This window comes from Atta colombica, unplaced genomic scaffold (genome assembly GCF_001594045.1).
Source record: "Atta colombica isolate Treedump-2 unplaced genomic scaffold, Acol1.0 scaffold224, whole genome shotgun sequence".
NCBI classification, from domain to species: domain Eukaryota; kingdom Metazoa; phylum Arthropoda; class Insecta; order Hymenoptera; family Formicidae; genus Atta; species Atta colombica.
The window spans coordinates 1,324,247-1,335,474 of record NW_017259321.1 but is presented as its reverse complement, the minus strand read 5'-3'; the positions used below and the strand labels follow the sequence as shown (position 1 = coordinate 1,335,474).

General features: G+C 37.5%; 1 protein-coding gene across 1 annotated transcript; it reads right to left on the bottom strand.

The window, feature by feature from the left end:
• Positions 1-97: 97 nt before the first annotated feature.
• LOC108688053 (protein strawberry notch) lies at positions 98-7,779 on the bottom strand. The gene is made up of 17 exons (XM_018194138.1): positions 7,412-7,779; positions 6,482-6,572; positions 6,221-6,334; positions 5,896-6,126; positions 5,322-5,441; positions 5,116-5,253; positions 4,678-5,045; positions 4,281-4,533; positions 3,862-4,187; positions 3,495-3,775; positions 3,041-3,402; positions 2,267-2,711; positions 1,744-2,127; positions 1,099-1,665; positions 683-996; positions 465-592; positions 98-404 (listed from the first exon to the last, which is right to left on the bottom strand). Exons 1-16 carry the CDS (start codon positions 7,412-7,414, stop codon positions 486-488), a joined length of 4,104 nt encoding a protein of 1,367 aa, XP_018049627.1. The 5' UTR covers positions 7,415-7,779; the 3' UTR covers positions 98-404; positions 465-485.
• Between the last annotated feature and the right edge of the window lie 3,449 nt (positions 7,780-11,228).

The window sequence follows — 11,228 nt, the reverse complement described above, 5'->3', positions numbered from 1 at the left end:
TATATATACACATACACATATATATATATATATAGATGATATATATAGATGATAAAAGAAAGAATTCAACTATTTATTTAAAAATCTACGTGGCAAGTGCTAGAATTCTAGAATGCTAGAATTTTTCGCGAATGATTACATAGACATGACAAAGAAATAAGCAGCAAATTGTAATTTTAGCCTTGTCGATAATTAATCGGAAGCGTTTATTTATGTTCATCACGCTTAGTAGATTCAATTCGGAATCTACTTAGTGCGCCACATCTTAACGGTACCAGGCAAGTAATGTATGCAAATACGCACAATCACGACTGAATTCGCATTTGGACGAAAGATTTAAGAAGTCTTTCTACAGTCGCAGTATACTACGTCACATCGAGAGTCTTGCTTGGTCCTATTTATATCTATGACAATAAAATAATTTTATTAACTTGCGGAGATTATCTCGGAGAGGATAACCTTACCCTTGATGAGAGACTCGGCATTCAAAATGTCTGTTCCTCTGTCTTCTCTGCGTCAGAGGAGAGCGCTTGTCGTAATGACTCCATGCAAGACTTTGGGATCAGCGTCCCGACAATCTTCAATCCTTCATCTGTCACAACAAAAGAAAATTGTTAGATGGTTTCGGATCTTATTGGAACATTAATCGAAACATGAATAGTCATTCTCAAACTCAATTTACCCGTACGTAGCCGTATAACTTGCATCTTAGAGTTATGTCCGGATCGCGTAGCGAGCACATTCTCAACACGACTCCAAACACTCAGAACTGAACCAGCTAATACATTATAGGAACGTCTTCTCAGCCCCACTTCGCAATCTATGCCAAGAGTGGTATTTTTACAATTGCCACTCCAATACGCATGCGAACACGTATTCACAGAAGCCTCGTACTGTTGTGTCCAGTGTGGCTCCGCCTCATCTGCGCTTACCTTCTTGTACTTCTTCTCTAATTCGCCTAGAGTTTCTTGTCGTAGCTGCAGACCCGTGTTGGGCCTGACAATATGCAATCATTAATTTTCAATGTCAAAGATTACTATTTTTAGATTATATTTGCGATAAATTGTGGATATACAATGATATTTTAAATGACTGTACCTATACACCATATAAAGCTGATCCTTCTTGCTTTCGGACTTTTTTTTCCCACTGTCCACCACGACCGCGAGAATGGCCGTCTGTTTGCCATTGCGGATCTGATGACTCAGATAGAAACCCTCCTTAGCTCCAGTCAGCTCCGAGAACTTGTCTGTGACCTCGGACCAACTCATACCGCGCTCGACGTGGACTACATGTAGTTCCGTTGGTGCTTTACCGGTCGCGTGCTTCCGCAGAAACCGATAAAGACGCACCCTGCGAACGTTCTCGCCTGATGTACCAAGATCAAGAATACCCATATCAAAACGACCGGTCTTCTTGGCCTGAGTTATAATAGCGTTGAGCGTGTCGGTGAAGTATTTGAACAGACGATTTTGCAGATCGACTGGCATCCCAAGTATACGATTCAGGAACTTTGACATGTTGTTGTAATCCTTATCGAGTGTGAGCACACCGGGCGTACTCTCGCTATTGCAAATCAAACCGACGCCTACAAGTGCATCCGCCACATCTTTAAAGAAATCACCTTGATAATCCTGAGGTGGTGGTACTAACGGCGGTTCGTATCTGAAATTATCAAGTCGAATTAAGTGCCTATATTCCATATGGAATATTTTTTAAATGTATTTTTAAATTGACACAAACCCCATTATAGTTTTCATCGTCGCTTCTAGAGCCGAACGACCGTACTTGTTGTCAATATTGAATTGCGAGAGATCTCGGGTTTCAGTCGCGCGACGATCACCGTGCGTTAACGCACCCAGACTTTCCAGACGTTTCGCGACGATCGAAGCGAATCGCCTCTCTCCGGCCAAATCCGATATAAGAAATATATACTCCGGCGCGTTGACCTGATTCGATCGATGCGTTCGTCCAAATTGCTGTATCGCTCTGTCCGCACTCCACGGTAACTCGAGCGTGATATGCACACGTCGCATTTGATTTCTAGCTCGCCTGTCGCTTTGTAATGATATACCACTACTAGCTGCTTCGGAAATTATCGCTACAGTCTTCTCTCCATCCATAAACCTGATACATACAAAGATATTCGATAGAATGTCGATATTCAACTCGAAGAATTGATATAAATTATGATTATTATAGAAAACAGTATATAATTCTAATCTGTGAATAAAATAATTATATAACAAACTGCTTTTACTGTTACCTCTGTTTCTCCGTCAAATTAAGAGTTTCTAAAGGAACATCCACCTCTGATCTAGACTCGTATTCTATTCCACCATCTTCCCTTTGCACGACGCGACCTTTTCTACCAGTCATTTCCGCGACATTTTCTGGTCCGCCGAGCTCATCTATCAATTGATCTAGCGTATTTGGCGGCAATCGGTCGCCAAGAATTTCTATTTGTGATAATAACTCCTCTTTCATGCTGCAAGCTCTTTCAATAGCATCTCTAGGCGGTGCTTGATTTTGAGGCACACTTCCGCCCGTAGCACTCATTGACCCACTCATCGCCGTGTCGCCATTACGTTTACTTTTATTACTGGACTGTTTATGCACTAACATTGATTGGATTTTGTCCTGCGTGCTCAAACGTTTCTTGGCGGGTTTCTTCTGCTTCTTGCCCTTTTTCTTTCGCCTGTCCCAGGGATCTAGAGAAGCAAAAAATAGTTCTGGAAATTTTTCAATTACAATAAGTTTGTTCATGTCGTACGTTACAGCATGCTCAAATATCCTCTTACTCACTTCAGCATTCATTGGAATAAATAGGAGCATATTAAAGCATGCAATGCGAACAAACCTAAGAAATATGTTCGTGTTGCTTGCACTTTTTGTACAAAGAATCTTCGTTTTTTCTTTCCGAATATTTATTATCTTATTTTAAGTGCAAATATTTTTAGGAATTTCAAGCAACTCAAACAAATCTAATGTAACAATTTCAATTGAAAAATAGAGATCAAGTTACAAAATTGACATTTACCAACGTCAGAATCGCTATCACTGAAGAACGGATTGAAATCAGAACTGACGTTGCTCTCTTCGTCCGTATGGTGATCGTCCTCACTTTCGGTGCCACTTAATTTGTATTCGGAGCCGGAACTGTGAGCGCCGTTTTTTTCCTCGTCTGATATTTCCTCTTCCGATGACCAAGAGCGCACTTTTTTCGTCGCACGCTGTGCTGCTTGACGGATCGGCTTCCTCTTGCTGCCTCCAGCAGAACCGCCAGCGTCGAGATCATCATCCTCTAATTTGAATTTTGGTGGTTCTAAACCAAGAAGACGTTGGATGCGACTACGATCCGGCGCTGGAAAATGTTTTTCAACTAACGTTTGCAGAACTCCCCTGTAAATTATTAAGTACATTAGCAATATATAAATTAATACATAAATTAACATGTAAGAGATTCTCCCTCAATTGTCTAAAACGCCACTGACTTTGCAGTAGAAACGAAGTCGCTGAGTTCGCCGTCGTCACGTTCCAACTGTTCCAAAGTACGTGCCTCACCAGTAGATTGTAAACCGATCACCACGCATTTGCCACACTTGACTGCCTCGCGAGCTACTGACACCGCATGCTTCACCTTCGCAGCGATACAAAGATACTTGAAGAAGCGTTGATGTGCCGACCAAAATTGACCCCACATTGTTTTCTTCATACGATTCTCCGCATCTATTAACTCTGCCGCTTCCTGGAACCTCTGCATTGCTTCCACCCACTAGATCGAAATAGATTGCGTGAGATTATATGACACAAACGAGTGAAATATTAATGAAGCATTTATACTTTTGCACAATAACTTACCAATCGCACTGAATGATCATAAATTTTTGTAAAATCCTTGGAAAGAGGTACTTCCTCGATTTTGAAGGCAACACCGTGAAAACTCAATTGCCGAGCGATATACATGCCACGCAGCTTCATGTCCATCGCTACGATTTCCATTGCGCCGACACCGCGCTTCTCCACGGCAGTAATAAAACCAGTGAACTCTGGGAAAGGCGTGCCCTCACCCCACATACCTAGTCGTACCATGTAGGCCATGTTGCGAGGTTCAGAAGCACCGGTTGCACTGGCATATACAACTCTAGCCTTCGGAAGCTTATTCTGCAGTTCCAAGACTGTCAATCCTGCACAATTTTTATATCATCAAATAAAATAACTCAGTTATTCATGTAGTCACTCTTAAAAAAAATCTTTACGCATGAAATATCTATTCTAACCTGTCTTAGTAGGTTTTGAACTTCCTGTAGGACACAGATTTTTCGCGCGGTGACACTCATCGAAAATTATCAGACCATCGAAATCTTCGCCACACCATTGCAATAGTTGTTTCAATCGGCTTTTATATTTCCCGCCGCTCTGTGTCGATTCACCAATTAATGCAGAATATGTACTAAAGATCACACCTTTCTTCACATTACCATTCACAGCTGACGAGATTTTCGCGTATTTGAATTTATTCAAAGCATGTACCTGTAAGTTTATTTATTGCAGTTTTTCATCAATTTATCTTTAATAAATATTTCAAATAGTTAAAACATGTAATTCATTGCGAAATTAAAGTTTTGATATTCTGATAATATATTCGACACAATTCAACACAAATAAATTACGTACTTCTATTTTCGATGCACCTATGTCATTCAAATCGCGCTCGGCGTCATATTTGAGATCATTTGACACCGATACCCAAATGGCACGTTTTCGACTTTTCAAGTAATTCTCGAATATAATACCGGCTATAGTCCTGCCCTTGCCAACACCCGCACCATCGCCGATCAAAAATCCGGCGCGTGTACCATCGGGTAAGAGATGCTCGTGCTGTTGAGAAGCATACGTGATGGATTCAAGTTGAAGGGCAGAGAGTGCACCGGATCGTATCGTCTCCTCCGGTATGGAGATTTTGTACCAAACATCCGTTGGTTCGACGCTCGACAAAGATGCTGTTTCGACAACTGGATCCGGATGCTTTCGTCCGAGTTTGACTGTTGATTATCGCAAACTTTAATTAAAGCAAATAACGCATAAATAAATTAAAAGAAATATTGACCGTACGTTTTGTTGGCATATAATCAGCATAAGTCTCAGCAACACCCATATCTTCATCGTCTACCTCTTCCTCTTCTGGAATATTTGGCTGCATCAATTTTGTTGGATCACCTGAATTCATCCACATTTGTGAGACTGTCTTTCCTATGATAAAATTACGAATAGTACAAATTTGCCTTTTAATTTGTTTTTTTATTAAAATTTGTAAATACCTGACAATCCTGCCCAGTTGGTAATCCCACTTTGATTAAGTAACTGAACAAAAGGATTTACTCCCATGTTCATACCAGGCATACCCATAAAGCTACCCATCAAAGCATTCATGTCCATGCCTAAAAAAGATTATTTATATACATATATATATATATACACATACACATATATATATATAAAATATATATAATACATACAATTGTAAATGTAACAATATTAATCTAATTATCAAAAATAAGAATTTGGAAATTATATTTTTGAATTTCCAAATTTTTGCAATACATAAATTTAATATTAACTTTACTCTCAATATTATCTTTATAAATATAAAATCAAAAGATATAAAAAATCCTTTCGTATTTTCTCATTTATCATTTAACAACTATAAAAATAAAATTGAAAACTAAGTATAATATTTAATCATAAAATTTAATTTATAAGTGATATATGTACACAAATGATATATCATACATACATCTTCGTATAAAAATAAAACATTGTTTTAAAAAAAATTAAGTGATATAAATAAAAGTTTCTACTAGTAAAATTCATTATAATGAAAAAGAAATATACTTGATTGAAGAAAGGCAGCGGGATTGAATCCTGCAAGATTCAATCCTGGTGGAAAACCAGGATATCCACCAGTTGCTAATTGATTCAATTGATTCATTTGACCTGTCCCACCAACAAAATTTCCCGGCGAGGTACCTTGAGAGCCTCCTACATGCACCATTTCGTAACCTGGTGATGCATTTTTTGTCACTAATCCTCCAGGAATTTTGTTACCAAATTTTTGGTTTAATTCTAAAAACAATTTTTATAAAAATAGACTTAATAAAACAAAAGAAAATAGAAAGATTTGCATTGTTTTAAATATTATGTATTATACATGATTTACCATTTAATGGTCCTTGCGTTTTATCCAAAGGATTTGTTGGTAAATCTGTAATTGGAGGTTTCTCTTCTTTAATACTTCCAATTACAGCGGCAGTTGCAAGATCTTTACCCCCACCTAGTAAAAATAATTTCTTATATAAATATTAAAATTTTACATAAGAGTAATTGCATTATCTTATGCAAAATGAAGATTCATAGGATATTATTACAATAAGGATATTATTACAATATGTATACAAAATATAAGCTTATTATAATTTACCAGGCACTTCAATTTTATCAGGATCCTCTTCATCATCAAAGTCGCTACCACTGGTATCATCGCTTACTCCATCATCATACTTTTTGCTTGCCTATAAAAAGAACATAGTAATCAACAAATTCTATTTGAATCAGAAATAAAAGCAATATATATCCATCAATAGAACACTTATTTATAAAATTCTAATGTATAATTTGCCAAAATTTAAACTGAAGAATAGATATCAGAATCATAATTATTAAAATTTCATTGGCATCTTGCTGCAAATCTTCCTAATATTTTAGGTCTGTTTTCTATAGCTGAACTAGGCTGTGATCAAAATCTTGCTACAAATGTTTTGAAGCATTTGATGGATAATTAAAAGAAAGAATTTTATAAAGTGACCATTTAAAAAACACTTCGAAGCATTTGCAACATCGCGTTGACCATATCCCTAGTGTACACTTTTAGAATTTAAAGTGAGATAGATATTATGTTTACTTAGCGAAAGTGAGAAAGAAAATTTTAATGCAGTGTAGTGTACAAAAACAAAAAAAAACAGACTCCTTAATTGAAATTAATTCTATCTAATAATAATAAATCTAATTAATAATATCTTACATAGATAAATGTTACTAAAAAAAAAAATATTTTATCATATTCTCATCGATAAACCAATGATCATTTATAATTCCAATCATGTGGTGACTCATTAGGACGCAAATGCCTGCAAAAATACATGCTCGGCATAAGAGAACAAAAAAAAGGGGCGTCATGCATACAACAGTCTCTAGGTTAGTAATTTCTCTATCTTGAAGAAGGAAAGGCATACAGCTAAATTACGTGCTAGCCCTTAACAGGAAGCGCATGTTTCGAATTCGAACATGTATCTCAATTTCTCTCTTTCTTTAAATTCTTTTCTTGGAATTAATAATTAAAAAAAAAACCTACCATGACAATCGCGAGTACCGCGACTCCTCGCGCGCTACCTCGTCACGATGCGTGGTAATGCTAGGACAACGACGCTTCGACAAAGTATTTTGCCAGAACTTTCGACAGGATGTTCGCGGGTTTAAGACGAACGAACGTGTTTTTTTTTTTTCGGCCCGGTTCAAGAGTTCGAGAATCGCGTACTAGCTGCGTCAGGCGAACATCACCGATGATTATACGCGATTTCTACAAGAGCTACAAGATCGGGGCGACGAATATTGATAATCCACGATCGAGCCGGTCCATCTCATGCGGTTGTTGTTGGTATGCGACGCGCGCGCGGTTTACACCACACCTCGAGACCGCGTTCGCTCGACTGCACGGCTGCCGCCATCTTGGACCCGTCTCTTCACCCGGCGCCACCCCCTCTTAACCGACCCAAAAGCATTGTGGATACAAAAACATGCCTGAAGTGCGCGCCGCTGCCGCTGCGCGGCGCCACATAGCCAACGGGAATAGAGTCCCTAAGTAAAAGTTTGGCCACTGTGGTCTTAGGTCTCTTCGCGTTGCATGAAATCCCCCAAATATTTTTGTACTTAAAATGAGATAGATACATTTTTGTCTTAAAAAGAGAGAAAGCAAAGATGCCGAGTACCAAAAGTGCAAGCAACGCGAAAAAAATCTCTTGCATTTTTGATTGGTTCGATGAAAAATGGTGGAACCAATCGAATAACGATTGAACACGTGGAAAAATTGAAAAGTAGATATGTGTAACTGCATGCGCATGTGTACGTGCAAATATGTACGTACACATATGCTATTTTTAATCAATTACAGAAATATTAATTGGCCCGACCATCAACGAAGTACTATTAAAAGGCCTGTTTTTTTTAGCTGAACTCTTGCACAATTTATCTTTCCTCCTTTTTTCACAATGGAGACAAAAAGAGAAAAAATGAATTGTGCAAGAACAAAAAAAGAGTTCAGTTAAAAAGAACAGACCTAAAAACCAGAGATAAATTTTGACTGTCGCGAAGATAAATTAATATGAATATTTTATCTGCCCTAATTACCGTCTTTATCATAAAAATTGTACAAATCTTAAGATCACTGGAAATTAGCATGTAAAATTATTAATTGTTTTGACTGTTCCAAGAATAAATTAATAAGGATTGTACCTTCCTTAATCACTGTTTTATCATTAAAAAGATGAAATAATTAATAAGGACAATCTTAAGATTTATACATTTTTTATGATAAAACATTAATTAAGAAAAGTAAAATCTTTATTAATTTATCTTTGTTACATCCAAAACAGTTAATATTCAACATTCTTCAATTTCCGAACTCCCGGAGTGATCATGCTGACTTCCATAAGAATCGTTACGTTCTGCAGTTATTCGTTACGTTTTTCAATTATTCTAAAATTATTCTTTAACATGATTAGTTTATATATTTAGATTCAATGAGAAACAAAATTAATCTTAGAACTTTAACTAATAATAGTTAAAGAATTTTACAACGGTTGCAAAATTTGCTTCCCTGCTGAATGTCTTTAATAGTTCAAATTTTTAATATTTAAAATAAACTATTTAAAATAAAATTTATTTAATTCTTAAACTATTTTAAGCTTGAAAATCTCGTCAGTGGTCGGACTCTTACTTCTGAAGACTACAAAACTAATCACATTAAAACTTATTTTACAATATGCTCTGTTTCCTGTTTTTGTTTTTTTATCTTTTGTTTTTTTTTCCTTTGCAATTAATTTATCGACAATTGTATTTCTTGCTACATATTTCAGATTTCTTGTTTCTTTCGAAGTTCGTTAACTTTGATTTCGGGCAATATAAAACAAAATCAGATAAAAAACAAAAAAAAACAAGATGTAAATAATAAAAGCAAGAAACAAAAGCATATTGTAGAACAGACTTATACCATTTCCATCAATAGATTAACTTTAATCTTGGTTCAATTTACTCTTTGTCTTTTTCTAATCTTTAGAACTAGAAAAAGACGAAGAGTAAGTTGAAAGAAAGATTAAAATTAATCTACATTGGTGGAAACGGACATTAAAGAATTTTTCAACGGCTGCAAAACTTACTTCTCGTCGATCTTTAACAGTTCAAATTTTAAATTATTTAAAGTGAACTATTTAAAGTAAAGTTTATTTTAATTTTAAACTATTTTAAGCTTGAAAATCTCGTCAGTGGCTGGACTCTCTTACTTTGGTAATTCTAAGGGTGGGCGCGCGCGGACGCGCGCTGTTGCCGGATCGTCGCGGCGAGTAAGGGTAGATTCGTAGGGCGCGCGAGCCGAAAAATTGCCGTATTTTCACGACTGATCGCTGCGCGGCCGCGATAGGCAGAGGGAAGGGAAGAAGCGCGAGATTTGTCTTCTTCCACCGCGTTGGCGGTTACTCGAAACCAAAAAGTCGCAAGAACGACAGCGTCATCCGGGAAATCCGATGTCCATCGGCGTTTCCGAATCAATCAAACATTCTTACGACACTCCATGATTTTTTTAAATTAAGACCGCCGCCCGCCGGGGAATTTGCAATTAATTTTCAAGCGATTCAATATTCATGATAATCAATATTCATGATAATAAGAAAATTGCAGGCGATGTGGCTCGATTACGTTGAGTCGGTTGAGATTTAAATAACTGGTGCTATCTTTAAATAAACAATTTAAAAAGTATATTCAAATATATATTAGTTTCATTGTTGAATACACGTACCATTTCAAACGGACGATTCCAAAATTTAAGATGTCGTCTCGCGTCTTTTGCGTCTGTAAAACGCTACGTAAAAGCGCTCGTGAAAGGTTGAATGATCGAAGATTAAACGCAGACTTCGTTTGGCGGTGTTTTTCACGCAGACCTGTTTGTTAAGCACGTGTATATACCGATTACGACGCGATTGTGACGACGACACCAGACGACACACGAAGCTGCTGTATCCCCAATGACGAGACGCTATCAAAGGTCGCAGGTCGTCAGAAAATTTGTCTGATTTGCGAATTTCGTGCGCAGTCGTGCCCTCTTGGAAAATACTGCGGTCAAAGCAAGAAACGTTAAGTACAGAACAGTAATTTTACAAAAATATGTAGAATTTTTGCATTACAAGCGTATATAAATATCTAAAAAACATCGAAATAATAGCAAATTGTGAAAAGAATGTCGGTTTATGGGTTAAACATTCAGATTTGTACCGAATAATCAAGAGCAGTTGATAATGTCAGTGCTCTATTATTATCCTTGGAACTATCAGATCCACGTTACCGATCGAGCTGTTTCAATCACGATATCGCGTATCATATATTCGCATGTCCATGGTTGGTTGTGCGGGGCACGGCGACGGCGGACGTACGCTTGGCAACACCGCTGCTGCGTGCGGCGCTGATCGTTAGACGATTTAAAGTATTCGCGCTAAAAAGAAAAGAAGCTATACTGGCCAAATTCGGTATGCGGACGCCGTTGGACGCCGTTCGATCGTGAATTCCGCTCTATCGAGCATCATGCGACATTTCTGTCCATGTTGCCAATCGATGCGATCCGCGTACATTGTTCCCCGCGACGCGATCGCGATAAATCCGTCTAAAAAATAATAACGATTCGCAAGCACGGCGATCGATCCGCGCTGAGCGTGGCCAATGGCGCCGCGCTGTGGCGCGTTTCTCAACTAACCTTCGTCGGGCGGTAATTTCATTCCGCCACCACCCCGCCTGTCGTGATAATTCGCTATGCGAGGATTCATTATTTATTACTGTTTAAACTGTGCTTATATTGTTAACAACTTTTAATAAATAAAACAACAAACAATATTTAAACCATACATATA

Excerpts from the sequence above, each read along its gene's own strand:
- LOC108688053 (XM_018194138.1), bottom strand. Across the intron at positions 3,776-3,861 it reads ATGATCATTCAGTGCGATTG|TGGGTGGAAGCAATGCAGAG; the intron begins GTAAGTTATTGT and ends ATTTCGATCTAG. Across the intron at positions 2,128-2,266 it reads AATTTGACGGAGAAACAGAG|GTTTATGGATGGAGAGAAGA; the intron begins GTAACAGTAAAA and ends TGTATGTATCAG.